This window comes from Phycodurus eques, chromosome 2, assembly GCF_024500275.1.
Source record: "Phycodurus eques isolate BA_2022a chromosome 2, UOR_Pequ_1.1, whole genome shotgun sequence".
Classification (NCBI taxonomy): domain Eukaryota; kingdom Metazoa; phylum Chordata; class Actinopteri; order Syngnathiformes; family Syngnathidae; genus Phycodurus; species Phycodurus eques.
In genome coordinates this window covers 42,064,303-42,082,971 of record NC_084526.1, presented here as the reverse complement: position 1 = coordinate 42,082,971, position 18,669 = coordinate 42,064,303, and the positions used below count along the sequence as shown (strand labels likewise).

General features: G+C 42.0%; 2 protein-coding genes across 7 annotated transcripts in view; both read left to right on the top strand.

Moving 5' to 3' along the window:
- The window catches only part of pde8a (phosphodiesterase 8A), a 68,143-nt gene extending 58,160 nt beyond the window's left edge, over nt 1–9,983 (top strand). For 4 of the 5 annotated variants that reach the window (XM_061670834.1, XM_061670837.1, XM_061670835.1 and 1 more), the window contains 8 exons: nt 819–867; nt 1,013–1,148; nt 1,233–1,431; nt 4,122–4,339; nt 5,208–5,340; nt 5,684–5,848; nt 7,322–7,451; nt 9,087–9,983. In XM_061670834.1, the coding sequence (XP_061526818.1) occupies nt 819–867; nt 1,013–1,148; nt 1,233–1,431; nt 4,122–4,339; nt 5,208–5,340; nt 5,684–5,848; nt 7,322–7,451; nt 9,087–9,193 (1,137 nt within the window). In that variant the 3' untranslated portion in view covers nt 9,194–9,983. Of the gene's footprint in view, nt 1–818; nt 868–1,012; nt 1,149–1,232; nt 1,432–4,121; nt 4,791–5,207; nt 5,341–5,683; nt 5,849–7,321; nt 7,452–9,086 lie in introns of those variants that run through there. The other variant, XR_009768194.1, reaches the window with a different exon arrangement.
- A 4,081-nt stretch (nt 9,984–14,064) lies between these two features.
- The window catches only part of LOC133399326 (KH homology domain-containing protein 4-like), an 11,836-nt gene continuing 7,231 nt past the window's right edge, over nt 14,065–18,669 (top strand). For both annotated transcript variants that reach the window (XM_061670825.1, XM_061670824.1), the window contains exons 1-5: nt 14,065–14,201; nt 16,536–16,800; nt 16,886–17,005; nt 17,093–17,169; nt 18,113–18,165. In XM_061670825.1, the coding sequence (XP_061526809.1) occupies nt 14,173–14,201; nt 16,536–16,800; nt 16,886–17,005; nt 17,093–17,169; nt 18,113–18,165 (544 nt within the window). In that variant the 5' untranslated portion in view covers nt 14,065–14,172. The remainder of the gene's footprint in view (nt 14,202–16,535; nt 16,801–16,885; nt 17,006–17,092; nt 17,170–18,112; nt 18,166–18,669) is intronic.

Sequence of the window (18,669 nt, the reverse complement as noted above, 5' to 3'; positions counted from 1 at the left end):
GTCTTAAAATAGCTCGTGTGTACAGAGGCAGTGCCACCACGAGACAATGCTCAGGTCAAAGATGAGCTAGTCTCCTCTTCCTTTTTCACTTGTCAAGTAAACATTTCACTCGGCAACACACGCCCATCTACACTTAATATATACATATACTGTGTGTCTTTTTATAACAAGGCCTTTTTGTATATTCCAGACAACGCAGGCTTTGAGCGGGTAGTTTTTTTGCCTTTCATGCATGTAGTTAGTTAGTTATGTGTACATACAAAGAAAGACGCTGGCTGAAATAGCATCCATTCTTCCAGGTCGCGGCAGAGGTATTCGATTGACAGCTGAGCGGGTCGAAGCGGACAAAGATTTCTCATGATTTTGAAGCCTCTTTTTGTGTTACGGGTACTTGTTACTTGGGTAATCATTCAAATTTGACAGGGCTCTTCACAACACTGTTCTCCAATTCATATGTTAGAATGATCTGAAAATCGCAGTTCTGGGACCTGCCACTCGCAAAGATGTGTTCTAGTATTCTTACAAAAAATATCTGGAAAAGCTACGCCTTGGTTCCTCCCTTTCTACTTGATATAAAGTTACAAAATGCTTTAAATGTTCCAACTCCCCTTTTTCATGAAAATAGCTTGCTGTCACAGAAGCGCTAGTGATTATGTAATCTGTTTAATTTTTGTAGCCATATGACATAGTGGGTCGGGAAATGAAAAACAATCCCAGTTTCCCTGTGTAAAGTGAAATGTCGCCACTCAAATTTAGATGAATTCTGCTCCGAGAACGTACATGCTGGCTTACCAAATCTCCTTTTTCATCGTTTGCAGGACGGTTTACGCAGATTGTCGGGAAATGAATGCATCCTTTCCACAAAACGTGAGTTGCAATGTGTTTGTTATGAAACAATCAAATGTGGTTTAGAGGTGAGGTCATTATTTGTTTCAAATATGTTTTCCTGTGTAAGATACAAGAGCAGTACAAGACACATTATTTTTTTTTTTGTCTCTTCCTTTTCATTCAGAGCCCCATCACATCCCCAGTCACCTGGCCACTCCTCTTTCCCTAAACGACATCCCCCCTCGTGTAGCTCAGACCATGGAGAGTGAGGACTCTTGGGACTTTGACATTTTCAACTTAGAAGCTGCGACCCTGAAACGGTGAGGCAACCATTTGTAATGATGCTGTTGTGTCTAATACAGAGAGAGGGTCAGATATTGCCATGCTGTATATCCCCATTCCAGGCCTTTGACCTTCTTGGGTTTAAAGATATTTTCTCGCTTTGGGGTTTGTGAGTACCTCAACTGCCCTGAGGCCACTTTGCGCTCCTGGCTGCAAGTGATTGAAGCCAACTACCACTCCAGTAACTCCTACCACAACTCTTCCCATGCGGCCGATGTCCTGCATGCCACCGCGTATTTCCTGTGCAAGGAGAGAGTTAAGGTAAATTCACAAGCCTGAAAACAATCCTGACAATGCCACAATACATCACGTTCCTATAAATCAGCAGTTTCTGAAATGTCATTATTACAGTATTAGTTTAACCGCATGCTAAGTTACTATTAGGTTGTTGGTGTACAACAGTGAGAAATCATTCACACGACCAGTCTCTTCACATAGATGAATATTATTAATGGTAACATAATTAAAGGTAATTTACGCAAATTTGTTATTTTAGAAGTGTGTATCAAACTGGTAGCCCTTCATAGTAATTTGTACCCAAGAAGTACCGTCATTTCTCGTGTATAATGCGCACCCCCAAAGTTGAGCTAAACATTCTGGAAAACCCTTCTGCCTATGTATAATGCATTTTTTGCAATGCATGATTTTGCTTCTACCCATATGATCAAAACATGAAGTATTATCTGTATTTTGTTAGGTTTTAGTTAGTTAAGCACTGTATTTGAACACATAATACTTTCTTTTTATTTACTTGCTCTTATTTTGAAATTCACAGTCCTTCTTTTATTTAGTAAATGAGAAAACACACAGTGGTGCTCATATGTTTGCTTGCCCAGGCAGAATGTTTAAGATGTGTACAATTCTTTTAAGAAAACATGAAGGACCAGGCGAAACACATTTAATTTTATTTTAATGGGGTTCAAATTAAAATGTCAAGCATTTCAGAAAAGCATTTTCATTAAAGAAAACATAACCATAAAGAAATTATTGGTGGTTGTTTTTCAATCATCAGTCATATTTAAAAAAAAAAAAAAAAAAAAAAAAAATATATATATATATATATATATATATATATATATATATCACAAATTGTGCCTGGGTATGTAAACTTATGAGCACAATTGGAATGAAAGTGTAGGCTACACCTTTTTCATAACCTCTAGGGAGCATACTAGAATAAAAGTGTGCAACTTTTTCATAACCTCTAGGGGGCGGTGGCATAGTGGAATGAAAGTGTACATTTTTTTCATAACCTCTAGATGGCGGCATACATTTATAAAATGTGTATGTCATTTTCTCCTATACCTATGTGTAATGCGCACTATTGACTTTTGATAATCATTTGGGGGGGGGGGGGGGGGGGGGGTGGAAGGAACGGTGGAAGGAACTTGACTCAACTCACTTCACAAGAAGAAACATTTTGACAGATAGTGAACGATTCTTTTAAAAAAAGAGGCTCTAAGCTGTTCATTGCCACGCCCAGTTGAACTATACGTTCAAACTAAACATAAAACACAGAGAATTACACCTTGTTTATTTTAAACAAAGACATGGCTACAGCATGGCTAATAAGTCTGTTTAGCTTAATGCTAACAAACAATGTCAACAGAATGCCATAGATGGGCTAACGAATAGCATTGGTGTTGCGCTGTTCTAACCCTCAAAGCAACAGGTATTTGTACACATTCGGTTGAGCAACACATACAGATCATATATCAATACTCACAGGCAAATATTCTTTATCCTCTGCGAAGCTGTGACCGTCTGCATGTATATCCGTGTACCTGTATTATACTGTCGGCAGCTGGCCAAGGCACACACACCAGAAGGAGCAGCACAATGTCCATTGAATTGAATCGTGAACTGTTGAATTCTTTACAGTAAAAACAATGAAATAGAATGTATGTTTTTATAAAGTAAAATGCGATAAAGTGCTATTTTTCTTATTTTAAAAAACAAAACATGTACCGTTGGTTATTTTGAGAGACTGCAATGGATTAATGGCATTTCCATTCAATTCTATGGGTAAAAACAGATATGAATATATTAATAAATTCATAATCAGACTAACTGACACAAATATTTATTACCGGTAAGCTTCAAGTCATTAGCTTTGCATCCATCCATCCATCCATCCATCCATCCATTTTCTTCCGCTTATCCGAAGTCGGGTCGCGGGGGCAGTAGCTTTAGCAGGGAAGCCCAGACTTCCCTCTCCCCAGCCACTTCCTCCAGCTCTTCCGAGGGGATCTCGAGGAGACACAGTCTCTCCGGCGTGTCCTGGGGTGTCCCCGGGGTCTCCTCCCGGTGGGACGTGTCCGGAACACCTCACCGGGGAGGCGTCCCGGAGGCATCCTACGCAGATGCCCGAGCCACGTCGTCTGGCTACATCTACTCTGAGCCCGTCCCGGACGACCGAGCTTCTCAGCCTATCTCTAAGGGCGAGCCCGGACACTCATTAGCTTTAGCTTTAGTATTTGTTATAGCAAGTATTTATGATTCTTAATTGTGATGATTGATTTGATGCACTGTATTGGTTTATAAACACCTGATTTTTAAAAGATATACACACAAAGTATAATAATACCAAAAAGGGAGGTGCCTCATGAATATAAAACCTGCGCGTATTAATAACAGTACAATTGGTTACTCTGTGTTCCTTTCCTAAAAGTAAACTCGTTTAAACGTTTTTCTGGAGATGTTCAGTATTCCTCCTAAACGTCTCGTCATTAAACGTCAAGTTCAGCATGTTTTAAAATATATTTAACAATTCAACCTGTGAGCCAAAAGTGAATGCACCCCGTAGCTAATAGCTGTTTACAGTGGGATGTGGCATGTTTACGTTACACTTGCATGTTCACTTTTACTTTCGATAGCAGCCCGGTGGTTTCCTCCAAAGGAACATCCTGTGTTCATATTTCCTCCGCTTTGCATGTGGCTTGTTCTAACAGCAAAGCTTGGATCCCATTGATGAGGTGGCCGCCTTGATCGCTGCCACCGTGCACGACGTGGACCACCCGGGCCGCACCAACAGCTTCCTGTGCAACGCGGGAAGCGAGCTGGCCATCCTGTACAACGACACCGCTGTGCTGGAGAGCCACCACGCAGCGCTCGCCTTCCAGATCACGACCCGAGATGATAAGTGCAACATCTTTAAGAACATTGAAAGGTACACCAGAACACACTACACATAACTGATCACAAACCAGAAATATCTGTCAACATCTGCAGTTCATCAGTTATCAGTCACCTTGACTTGTTAAGGTTGTTTAACTGATTATTACAGTGGTCCCTTGAGTTTAATTCATGCCGTGACCACCCTCGTAACTCAAAGCATTCGTATCTCAAATCATCTTTCTTTAGAAATGCCGTTCAATCTTTTTTTTTTTTTTAAATAATGCAAAAACATGCGTGCTAGGTTAATTGAAGAGTCTAAATTGCCCGGAGGTGTGAATGTGAGTGCGAATGGTTGTTTGTACGCGCCCTGCGATTGGCTGGCGACCAGTTCAGGGTGTGCCCCGCCTCCTGGCCGATGACAGCTGGGATTGGCTCCAGCACTCCCGCGACCCTTGTGAGGAGAAGCGGCTCAGAAAATGGATGGGTGGATGGATAGTTCAAAGGTGAGTATTGTAGAACATTACCAAACCACAGCGTTGGCGGAGATAAGCTTGCATGTGCAACGACAATTTGTTTATTTGCCCCCAAATAAGTGGAGCAAATTTATTTCGTTTAATCAGTATCCAAGAAGTAGCTGTGATTTACAAACGGAGTGCTGTCAAGTGAATGTTTTGAAGTGGGTTTTTTTCCTGTTGAATTGTAAATTTAGGGCTTCCGCTGTCATTTAAGATGGCAATTGAAACCTACGTTGCGCTCGTTCTGCTCAAAACCCCAAATTTCTGATGCCGTATGAGTCTCAGGTTGTCAAAGTCGTGTGTGTTTGTTAACATCATCTGGGTAGTCATGTGATTTGCCGCCGTCACTGCAGTCGGATTGGATCGCTCGCTTTCCGTGTTACTTTGTGATCTCCGCCTCTCCAGGAATGAGTATCGAACACTACGACAGGCGATCATCGACATGGTGCTTGCCACTGAGATGACCAAACACTTTGAGCATGTCAACAAATTTGTCAACAGCATCAACAAGCCGCTGGCTGCTCTGGAGGAGAACGGGGTGAGCCGAACACGGTCTTGGTCCAAATAATGCAGTTTTAAAACAAGAAATAAAGAGAGATTCAGCTGACTTGTAATCTGGTGTTGCCATGGACACGTATATCTGTGCGAGGGGAGAATTTTACAACTCTCTACCATCTTTCCCGTCTTAGTGTGGAATGCCCTCGCGCAGACTTTTTGAAGCTTGTCTGGTCTTTTTAAGGCAAGAATGATTTGGGCAAACAATCAAGGGCTTACTTTCTCTTGCCATTTTACACAACATATGCAAATTGAGCGTTGAATTATTTGATGAAAATCAAATAAAATAGAAATCTCTTTGACGCATGTCATCTGTCTGTTTTCAGGGAAATAACGACGAGGAGTCTTTGAAAAGCATTTTGACGTCCCCTGAGAATCGTATCCTTGTCAAGCGAATGCTGATTAAGTGTGCGGACATCTCCAATCCATGCAGGCCTCTGGAGCTGTGTATAGAATGGGCCGGACGCATTTCCGAGGAGTATTTTTCACAGGTGATTCGAAATCTATACTCGGTGGCTTACAGTTTACAACAACCATGAACCCGTTTTGTACCTTGGTTTATTTAAGGCTCAAGCTTTTATTACGTGGTGCTGTGTCGTCAGCAGGTGAATGAGGAGACAATGTTAAAGCGCTTTGAGTAAAAGCGCTATACATGTGAAAGCCCAAGCCCAAAAGAATTCATACGCTGGCCAGGTTTGGAGTTTAGTTATTTAAAAATAAATAAAATTGGACTACGTAGCTTGCAATGACGCAATAAAGTAGCAAAAGCCGTAAAGAAATCGGATACACACGGGAGTCGTGAGCGTCAACTTTCTTCTCCTGCATCAAGCTCCCTTGAAAAGTAAACACATTTATTGACATTTCATAAAATGTTTTCCGAGAGTTTGTAAGCGAGAGATGTGGACTCGAGTCATTGTGACTTGGACCCGAGTCCGCTGGAGTCACTGTTTTCATCACTTGTGACTTGATGAAAACTTAGACTTGACTTAACGTGGGAGTTAAAAAACGCAGGACTCGACTTGAGACATGATGACACGAAACACTTGATTTGTTTTTCACTTTGTATGTTAAGGTAAAAGATGACAGTTTGCAAGGCCCTCCTGGGAATGTCACAGTCACGATTGAGGGCTTAGCCTGTCAGTTATTCAAACTTTATTGAAACGAGCCTCATTTGAGTCCCCGTATATATGCGGCCATCTGCTGCAGGACACTACCATTGTACTGTAAATGTTGACACTCCATTTCAAGCAGAGAGCTGTTCCTTCTTTTTAGCTTTTGTTGGTCAACAATCCGCCCGACATTGTAGTCTCCTTTTCCACGATTCTGCGCGTGTCCCCGCGAGGCTCGTGTGCTCGAGATGTGCGTGAGCAAATGATTGACATACTATTCAGTCACGCCTACCGTCTATACACCCACTCATTGGCTATTCTTGTCCGCCATGCCCGGTTCTAAAAGAATGATTACAATTTAAATTGGAGGATGATTTTTCAAAAGATAATTTCAATTCTATTCTGCTGTCAGGTCCTAAAGACAAAACGTTTTTTGTTTTTTTTATTATTATGATTAGTATTTGTTTTAAAACGGCAAATTCCAGCTTTAACAGTTGAGTGAACCAAGGGCTAATGATTTTAAAGTGGGGTACATTTATGTTAAAAACAGTACATGGAATACATCAACTTTGAGATCCATTTTTATTTTTTATTTTTATTTTTTTTTGAGCCTTGTGAATGTTACGACTGGAGACTGACTTGAGATTTGCACAATCCGTGACTTGATCCCATCTCTGTTCTAATACGTTGTTTCATTTAATAGGCATTGTAATTGGCCATAAGAATATCATATTCTTAACAGGACTGAGAAATTGTCCTCTTTTCTGAGAAAGGAATTTTACCATGAAACTGTGATGAGTCCTAATTTGATGTGTGAAAACAGTGCGGTGATGGCGACTGTTGTCTTTGTTACAGACGGATGAGGAGAAGAGCCAAGGCCTTCCAGTGGTCATGCCTGTGTTTGACAGAAACACATGTAGCATCCCAAAGTCCCAGATTTCTTTTATAGACTACTTCATCACGGACATGTTTGACGCTTGGGATGGTAAGGTTGTGAATACTAAAACTTAATCATTAATGTACCTTAAGAAAGGCTTACTGTTCCTTGTTGTAACCCTCTTACCTGAACAATATGATTCTGCATTTCAATAGGTCTGGAACATTAAGATTTTTTTTAAAAAGAAGAAGAAAAAAAAGGGGGTTACCTAGTGTTGTGGGATACTGCATATTTTGATATCGATAAGTAAAGTAAATAAGTAAATACAAGGACAGTATCTCCAATACTGATACCGATACTTATCAATGATTAAGGTAGATAGATGCATTATCAAATTGCTCAATGTCAATTCATTTTTACAACCTTTAAGTGTTTTTGTGAGGTTTTCTATTTTATTACTATTAAAGAGTTGAAACCCAGGACAGAATTAGGACAACGTTTATTGGTAAACATGAAATACTTTATTATGTACTGTCAATTCGGAAACAAAACCATTTTCTTTCCCGGAAGCATTTCCAGCAAATGTATGAATTTATATAACATTTCCATGGGATTAATGTATTGCATCAAGGCTCTAAGATAATTGATACTTTTTAAATTGGTGAAAGTAACAAAAGGACAGTTTCACTTTGAAATTGAATTGCTTGTGGGCTGGCGGAATCAAACCGGCAGCTCGTTTGCTTTGTGCTGCTAAGTCATGCGCCGCCGCGTCACCGTAACACGAGATTGTGCCTTCTCCGTGCTGAGACGGAAACGGCGAATCTAGCGTTGCCTGTTTGATGAAACAAAGCGGTGCTTACAAGAGCGAAACGGAAACTACTGGGGCAATAGTTTCACGCTACTTTCGATCCGATACCGATCCTGACTTGGCATCGATATTATCGCTATTTGGATCAATACGCCCCTCGCTAATGATACTCACAGAATTCAAATTCCCAATCCAACAAACATTTTTCCATCCAAAATCCAAGATCTAGTGAGCGCAGATACAACTGGGCACATCTGATGTTTTAACATTTTTATTATATAGATGTACGTTATGTACGAATACAGTGGGGAGGGGATGAATGTCAGTATGATTTTTGGAATTTCTTACATTTCCGCATGAATTGGTCATCAAATATAGTCTGATCTTCATCTAAATCACCAAAATAAACAAACAGTCTACTAAAAATCATGCCACATCATCATTTAAATGGTTCCATATTTGTATTGAAAATAACAAACATTCACCGGACATGGAGGGGAAAAAAAGCGAACCCTTGGATTGAATAACCGGCTGACCGTCCTTTAGCAGCAAAAACCTCAAGCCAAAATGAAATGCGGTTGCAGATCAGACATGCGCAACGGTCGAGATGAATTTTGAACTGTTGCAAATCAAAACTCTTAATTGCCCAGGTGTGAGTGGAAATGCCTTCTATTTGTGCCTTGCAATTGACTGGCAACCAGTCCAAGGTGCACTGCGCCGCTCGTTCAAAGTCAGCCGGGATAGGCACCAGCTCGCCCTTGACCCAAATGAGAACAAGCAGTATAGAAAATGAATTCATGGATAGTTGCTGTGTTATAGAATATACCTCATCACACTGAATGTACACCTCCTGTGTAGCTAAATCTGGTAACCAAAATAATACACGCCCAAAATCTGATAAACGGCGATGAATAACGTTTCTGAACTGTCTCCAGCTTTTGCAGACCTCCCCAATCTTATGCAGCACTTGGACAACAACTTCAAGTACTGGAAAGGCCTGGATGAACGAAAGCTGCACAGCCTGCGACCGCCTCCGGAGTAGGCGCCGCCCTCCAGCTTGTGTTGTGCGCGCGCGTACAGAAAACGCAGTCCTCAACAATGACGCTCTGACAGGCAGCTGCGGCGCTACTATTATGCCGGCTCTTACAAGCTCGTCCGAGGAGATCTGTGGGGGGGGGGGAGAAAAAAAAAAAAGAAGAAAAAAAACAGACGTGGACACACGACAGAACGTCTTTGGGAACGTCTCATGCCTCTCAGGCGTTTGCAGTGTAGCTTGAGAAGGAGTCCGGACAGGCCTCGTGAATAAGCTTCAATCCCGCATGTACCGCACGGGCTCTCCTCCCCGCCTGTGAAGCTGACCTTGGCGTTTGAGGAGAAACTGCTTGTTACTGAAGGAGCCAGCAACACCGGAGGACAGAACGGAAACACGGTGCGAATATATGAAGGCGTTCAATACGAGGCAGGTCATACAATCGCCTTCATGCTCCACCCTTGTTCATTCAGCAAGGCAGGACTGTTCCTTCTGCCTCTGGAGGCTGAAATATGAAACGCTGCGCCCCCCCCCCCCCCCCCCCCCACCCACCCCCTCCCTTCAATCATTGCCCGTGTATTTCCAGGTGTCCTACAGAAACGCATCAAAGTGGCATACAGTAACTGGCACGGGGGAGGGGATCTCGTCCTGGACAAAAATCCTAACAATTGCGATCGTAGATGAACAATTATATTATTCTGTATGCTCACGTATTTACACTTACCATATTTTCCATATGAAATATCCGAATTGAACTTGCTGGTAAATAAGAAAATGAAGAGAGAAAAAAAAAAAAGCCAAAGTTAATGAATTCAGATACTACTATAACTCTCACTATTATTCATATGAAACATTACCATATTCAACATTTTTATTTTCTTATCAAAAGTACAGTACCAGTTCAAGACTTTTGTATTGCACTGTAAACCATATTAGAAATGTCTGTCTCAGTGTCTGGCGATTTGGGTTGTCGCATTGGAGAATAAGCTGTCATCGTTGATCATCAGGAGTTGTCATGTGGATGCAAGCAACAATTCCCCGCTCTTGCGTTCATGCTGTAAACCGCTTGACATTTGACAACAGCAGAAATGTGAACAAAAAAAAAAAATGTAGGACTTGAAATTATTATTCTTTTTTCCTCTCACAGATTTGTTTTGTATCTGGTTTATCCTACTGAAAAGACTGCCTTATTTTATACAATATTTATACAGTACATCCCACTGTGCAACTGCAAGAGACATCTGGAGTTTTTATAACATAGTCGGGTTATGTTCAAATAAATCTCAATATTTTTATAGACTTTTACACTGGATTTGCAGCAAATGACGTCAACCATTATAGCGATCTGGAAACCTGTGAATTTGGTGGTCACACAGAGCATGTGTATAGAAAACAACATAGTTAATGAAGGAGGATGTGCGTTATAGAATTGTCTATCACTGTTTTAAGGCGGTCACCTGGAGGCCATCTTGCATTGATTTCAATCCAACAACATTCTATTTTGGCCACTTGTCCAACATCCTTCTGCACAGACCCACGGAGCAGATTTGTCTTCGAGGGTGGATTCAGATTGGTTACTAATAATATTTGTCGAAAAGATTGCTGATGAAGAATATTTCCTTGTTAAAAAGTATACAAATGCCATAGACGAATAAGTTTGTCGGACGACTTTGTATGTTAGTTTCCCGCTGATGACACAACTGTACACGCAATCAGGAGACTTGTTTCTTCCGTCTGATTCATATCTTGCTCTGAGGGCACGGGGGGATAGAAACGATTCAATGAAAAATAAAAAGAAATTACTCAATGTCTGTGGCTGTAACTCATGTTACTGCCTCTTTCAGTTATCATTTAGCGCAAGTTGTTTTCTGTCAGAGCAAACCTTCTGTCGGGAGGCAAACCTCACATTTTCATGCCGAGACACGTGCCACAAATGTTCCACTTGTGATGCAGACGTCAAATACACAATGTAGACGGAATGACACCCCCCCCCCCCCACTGCCGCACAGCTGCAACTGGTGAACGAACTGCACCAGAGCTGACTCATGTATCACTTCACGTTTATGCCCTCTGGTAAACTGGGGTAGGCATATGCCATAGTGATGCTGAGAGATTTGTGCACCTCCACGGGATTCTTCCAAATTGCTCGGTTGAACGAAACATAGACGCAGCCTTGAAATTCTATATCAACTCACGTCACGTTGTGAAATGGCCCAATTCTCGTAGTGAAAATGTCCCGATAGAAACTCCTGTGGTCTGGGGGGCAATTTGCTTTCTTGAATGTATATTAAGTGATTTGGGCCTTTAACGTAATGGTTGAGAATGGGCTTTCAAATCAAATATGTTTTCTGTGCATGTGTATTCCTCTCATAGGGTTGTGTCGAGACATTCTCGTAAGGTCTTTCATGAGAAACCTGAATATTTTCACCAAGCAACGTGACAGGTATAGTGGAAATAGAAAGTCAACACACCCCGGTTCCTAAAAAAACAAAAACAAAAGTCATAACCTGTGCAACTCCAATGAAGGTAAGGGAAGAAGAAGAAATAATAATAAAATAATGCGGTTGCGCAAGTGTGCACACCCTCTTTCACTGGGATGTGACTGTGTTCAGAATTAACCAATTACATTCAAAGTCATGTTAAATGGGAGTCAGCACATACCGACCGCATTATAATTCAGACTGTTAAAACGGTTACTGTTGCACTTGTCTGCTACCTTCGTTCCCTAAAAAATAAGACAAACTCTTGATGTTTTACAAATGCCAATTCCAATGAAGTTTGGATGTTTTGTAAAACGTAAATCAAAACAGAATACAATGATTTGCAAATCCTTTTTAACTTCTCTTCAGTTCAATACAATCAAGTACTCCCAATCTTTTACTACAAAGCCATGATGTTGTAACGTGCAGTATGCGGCTTGGATCGGTCTTGCCGAAATAAGCCGGGACGTCCCTGAAAAAGACGTTTCCTGGACGGCAGCGTAAGTGGATTCAAAACAATTGGAAATGTGGACTCGTCAGACCACAGAACACTTTCCCACTTTGCGTCAGTCCATCTCGGGCCGAGAGAAGCTGGGGGCGTTTCTGGGTGTTGTTGATATATGGCTTTCGCTTTGCATGGTGGAGTTTTAACTTGCATTTGTAGCTGTAGCGACGAACTGTGTTAACTGACATTGGTTCGCCGAAGTGTTCCCGAGCCCACGTGGACATATCCGTTACACAATGAATCTTCCCAACGGGTGTTTTTGGAGCATTCGCCCCATTCCCAGCTTCTGTGAAACGTGTTGCAGGCGTTTGTGACTTGCCGATGGACAGGTTTTTTTTGTTGTTGTTTTTTTTTAACCCATCCTCCGTCATTACTAAGTTTAAAGTCTTTCCTCACATTAATCTGTAGGCGCTTATAAAACTTTGCAGTGGGAGTGACGCACGGATTTTCTCTATTCCGGAACGGCTCTTTCCCGATCCCTAACACTGTATGCATATGTATAACTTCTGTATATGTATACGTATATGTATGTATATGTCCAAACACAAAATGTTTACACGGGTATGTGCCCAAAAAAATTTATATCTAGGGAAAGTCCATTTATTTCAATAATTAGTTTCAAAAAGTGAAACTTGTATGTTTTATTAGTTCACCACACCTAAAGTGAAATATTTCCAGCCTTTATTTGTTTCAATTTGGATGATTATGGCAGAAAGACAAAAAAATATAAAAATAAAATCCAGTGTTTTACAAAAACATAATATCATGAGAAAGTTCTACATTGTAGGCTCCCTGTGTCCCAAGCTTATCAGATAATTGTCCCAAAACACCCACAGAGGTTTTCCTCCGCCTTTACATGGTCTCAGTCTGGCTTAGTAGGCTTCGGAATCATGGTGTCAGTGCATCAAGAACCGCCACATACAGACGTCCGCACGACACGGGCCCCAGCTGGAGAATTCCACGTGTCAAGCCACTCCTGAACCAAAAACAACGTCTGAAGCGTCTGTGCTGGGCTAAGGAGAAAAAAGTACTGGTCCCAAGTTTTCTCTTTTCAGATCAAAGTAAACTTTGCATTTCATTTGGAAATCGAGGTGCTCAGAGTCTGGAGGAAAACCGGAGAAGCACAAAAGTCAAGCCGCTTAAAGTCCAATGTGAGGTTTCCACAGTCAGTAATGGTTTGGGGAGCCATGTCATTTATCAAGCAGCTGTCTACCAGGACATTTTAGAGCACTTCATGCTTCCTGCTGCCGACGAACTTTTTGGAGACAATCACAATGAAGGTGAGGGAACAGAAACCCCGAAATGCAGACAGACCATCTGAAGGCCAATATCAGAGCAACTTGGGCTACAATAACACCTGAACTGTGCCGAAGGCTGATCACCTCCATGCCACGCCGTCTTGATGCTGTACTTAATGCAAAAGGAGGCCGAACAAAGTACTGAGGGCATATTACTTTGATACACTTTTCAGAAGGCCAACATGTCTGTGTTTATGATCATCTTTTTGTCGGTCGTATGAAATACTCTAATTTTGTGAAATACTGGATTTTTTTGGTGTGTCTGTGTGTTTCTGCCATAATCATCAAAATAAAAGAAAAAAAATAAAGGCTTCAAATATTTCACTTGCGTGTGGTGAACTCATATATAATTTCCACTTTTTGAAACCAATTGTTGAACTAAATGGACTTTCCCTCGATCTTCAAATGTTTTTGGCATATAACTGTAAATAACTGTTGAGGTCCCCCGGAGAAGGTTGCGTAATGAAACAACCGCAAGCCTCTCACTTCGTTTTTTATTTTTTTTATTTGGTTTTGTTTTATTATTTTTTTTTTGTCTCCAACCGCTCTTACTTCCGTTCGCTCCCACTCGCGACGATGACATCGCAGGAAATACGTCACAGGAAGTTGCCGGCAACGGGAGCGGGCTTCTCAAGATGGCTGACGCCGTGGTCGTCGAACGGCGTTCCAAACACTTTTAACTCTCATGCAGGTTTACGTACTGTTGCTATGTCTTCAGGAATGGCTCGGCAAACGCCGTAAGTTTCTATTAACGTCTATATTTACCTGACTATGAACCACGTCAAGTCGTGCTTTGTAACAAGGGCCAACGAGCTAATTGCTCGTTGGCCTGCTAGCTTTTGTTAGCGTTTGAGGAATCTTGTGTTGCGTGGTACAGCCAAAACGTGTCTTCGAGTTATCGCATAAAATATGACTGATTTTTAGTAAGTTTTTAAACGTATGTTATGAGGCATGTGTGTAAAATTTCAAAGATTGATTTACATAAAACCAGCACCAGACCACACCTTTTAAAGACTATTCCAGTAATATCACTATAATTTTTTTGTGACATACAAAGTCAATGGGGGAGCTCGAGATTTTAGTTATGGCCTTTTATTATTGAATCAGAGTCTCCCAAGTTTGACCTTCCTCATCTTTATCCTATTTTCAGAAGGCTGGTACCATTGGAAAGCTTGCTAAACACCTAAACAAACAACAGATAATAATGACGTTCTAATTAATGAATTCCAGTCACTACATGTAACAATAGGTCACTCTTGAGATGACCAAATTATCATAAGTTGAAAAAAATCATGTTGCAAACTATAATGAATATTAGGTCCAAAGTTACAATACAGAATAATGTAAAGTATTATAATTTACCAAAGTACGATAAATGCAGTTAAATACAGTAAATAAAGCTATATAAAGACTTATTGCTTTACATAATTCTTTTAATAGGTGCCATCAAGTAATTAGGTTTGTATATACAGTATGTACATATATTTGTACATAAATGTGCTATAGAACATTTAAATCTGGTGAACTTTAATCATAGAAAGCCAAGAGCCCAGCTTTAGAAAATTATAGTTAAATGTCGGACAGAGTTTGCAGATGGCGGTCAGAGGATGGCACTCAAACAGTCAATAGGAACAAAAATAAGTCGTGAATTACTAAGTACTCCATACGTCCAAAAAAATGTGTGGGGGTCAGCTATAAATTCAGGAAATGTTGTCTGTGTATTATAACAAGTGTACTTGCTCTTTCAAGAAATTTTGGAGTCCTGATTGAAATTAGGACATGTTCTTCGTCAGTAGTGGTAATATTCCATCCATCCATTGGAGGGGGCAGTAGCTTTAGCAGGGACGCCCAGACTTCCCTCTCCCCAGCCACTTCATCCAGCTCTTTCGGGGGGTCCCGAGGCGTTCCCAGGCCACCCGAAGGATCTAGTCTCTCCGGCGTGTCCTGGGTCTTCCCCGGGGTCTCCTCCCGGTGGGACGTGCCCGGAACACCTCACCGGGGAGGCATCCGAATCAGTTGCCCCAGCCACCTTATCTGGCTCCTCTCGATGTGGAGGAGCAGCGGCTCTACTCTGAGATCCTCTCGGATGACCGAGCTTCTCACCCTATCTCTAAGCGAGAGCCCGGACGCCCTGCGGAGGAAACTCATTTCGGTCGCTTGTATCCGGGATCTTGTTCTTTCACGACCCGCAGCTCGTGACCATAGGTGAGGGTAGAAACGTAGATCGACCGGTAAATCGAGAGCTTCGCTTTTCGGCTAAACTCCTTCTTTACCACAACGTATTAATACAAAGTCCGCATCACTGCAGACGCCGCACCGATCCGCCTGTCGATCTCCCGTTCCATTCTTCCCTCACTCGTGAACAAGACCCCAAGATACTTGAATTCCTCCACTTGGGGCAGACTGAGGACCATGGTCGCAGATTTGGAGGTGCTGATTCTCAGCCCAGCCGCTTCACACTCTGCTGCGAACCGCTCCGGTGAGAGTTGGAGATCACGACTTGATGAAGCCAACAGAACCACATCATCTGCAAAAAGCAGAGATGCAATACTGAGGCCACCCAACCGGACCCCCTCTACGCCTCGGCTGCGCCTTGAAATTCTGCCCATAAAAGTTATGAACAGAATTGGTGACATTTCCCCTGAATGAACCTTATCAAGGAGGCTGAGGAGTGTGATAAAACGTAATAATAATAATTTCAGTGACCTCACCGGCGTGGAGTCTTAAGTGCCAAATATATTCCTTTGCAGGAATGACCTGTTCAGACTGTAGGATTTAAAAATAACAAGATATGGTGTCTCATATCCATTGTTTTACCACACAAGTCCTGCCAAAACTGTACCAAGAGTGCACCATAAACAACAGTGTTGGAAGTTTGCACGATGGCAACTATAAATAATAGGGCCAAATTAATATATGCATGTAAAGAACTCAAGTAAAATGCCTCATATTCTACATATCTTTTTGGCAGGACTTGTGTGGTAAAACAATGGGTACGACTGAGTCCTTTTTTTCCCCTTCTTTTTTGTGGGAGGTGGTGGGTGCTAATCCTTCAATTATTGTTGTTTCAGGTGTCTAACCAGCCGATGGGATCAGCCAGCCCAGTCTGAGCAGAACGACAGTGGGAATGTAGCCCATCGTGTTTCAGGGGTTATCGGCACGTCTGCTTCAAACAGTTCACTCCCTCTGACGCAGCAAGAAAGCAGCGTAATGGCTGGAGCAGAAAAGCCAGAACCTCAGGGAGGGGTTGAAATGGCCGCTGCCATGGCTGCTAAAATAAATGCCATGTTGATGGCAAAAGGGAAACTTCTGACTCCCCCACCATTGTTGACAAAGGTTGCTTCATGTTTATTTAAATCCTATGCAAGTCTTTGTTCCATACTATCATGAATGTGTCTATTTATTTTAAAACTTCATCCAGACCCCCGTATGCGTGCCAGTGCTGGCTCCCACAGAAGAGCTGGTTGTCACTGAGGTTGACATAAATGATGTGCCTCTAAATTGCAGAGACCTTCTCACTAAAGGCAAAACCCAAGAGGAGGTATGTGCACCGTTATGGACGTTTTAGCGCTTGAAAAATGCTGTAAAAATGTTGTTACTTGTGGTAATGATTCTTGAACTATTTCAGATTCGGCTGTGTAGCGGGGCAGTTGTCTCAACTAGAGGACATTTCATGTCTGATGTCGAAAGGGAAAAATCTGGAGGGTATGTACTCAGACACACAACTTTTGCATTAAAAATAGTCTAGGATGCATAGTATAAAATATAAAAATAGCAATGGGAATTATATGTCCAGGGCGTATACTGCCTCTTGCCCAAAGTCAGGTGGGATAGGCTACAGCTCACCCTTGAACTAACAAAGATTTGCGCAATACAAAATGTATGAATAGTTATCAAAATTCAGATTTTGAGGAAGTAGATTTATGATTTAGTATCTATTGGTTTTTATGATTTAGGTTGAATCTTTATTATGGCTAGCAGAGCTGAGGTATTTTTTTTTTTTTTAGTGCTTCAGAAATGAAGTTGAATATCCTTACTGTAATGCCCTTGAATGAGGGGAAAGAAAGTCACTGCATGTTTATTGAACTCCGGGAGAGCACTAAAATTTGGACACTTATACGCACGCATACTTGCTGATGTCACTGTTCAAATCCTTTAAAAAAAAAAAAAAAAAAGTGTTTGTAGAATATTGCAGGGGCAAAACTCTAAAAACAAATGCTTATTATATGTTCTCTGTTGCAGATTTTCACCTATTGAGTGTAGTAGGCCAGAAACGTGTCCCCCGTGATAAACGGGGTTCACTGTGATTAAGTTAACAATACCAGGGCTTGTGGCTACATTTGACAGTAATGATGCCAACACAAGCAGTATGCTAAACCTTTTGAAAATATTGCAAAATTGGTTTCATTTGTAGGTGTTTTGTGCATTTGACAATCGCACCATTGTTTCTCTTTAAAATGAGAGACTGTTCTTTGCTAACACACCAATAGCGCTATGCAAGAAATTTGACAGGCAGGCAGGATTGAGCTGTCTCCGCAAGCACCACATAAGCAGAAAATGTTTAGTGTACATGTTCCTTCATGTGTAATGATCAGAGTGTGCAGAACTTCCCTGTTGTCCATGACGTGTCTAATTTGTCTCCTTTTAGACAAAGACCTTTGTATTTGCATGTCCAGGCAAAGACCCAGGAGCAGGTCAATAGTAAGTGGCACTTAATCACCAACCCTTTAACCTCCAGTGAGAAGAAAAAGTATGTGAACCCATCCATCCATCCATTTTTCTACCGCTTATCCGGGTCGGGTTGCGGGGGCGGTACCTTTAGCAGGGACGCCCAGACTTCCCTCTCCCCAGCCACGTCATCCAGCTCTTCCGGGGGGAATCCCGAGGCGTTCCCAGGCCAGCCGAAGGACGTAGTCTCTCCGGCGTGTCCTGGGTCGTCCCCGGGGTCTCCTCCCGGTGGGACGTGCCCGGAACACCTCACCGGGGAGGCGTCCGGGAGGCATCCGAATCAGATGCCCGAGACACTTTATCTGGCTCCTCTCAATGCGGAGGAGCCGCGGCTCTCCTCTGAGATCCTCCCGGATGACCGAGCTTCTCACCCTATCTCTAAGGGAGAGCCCGGACACCCTGCGGAGGAAACTCATTTCGGCCTCTTGTATCCGCTTGTGAACCCTTTGGAATTTATTAAGTGTCTGCATAAACTGG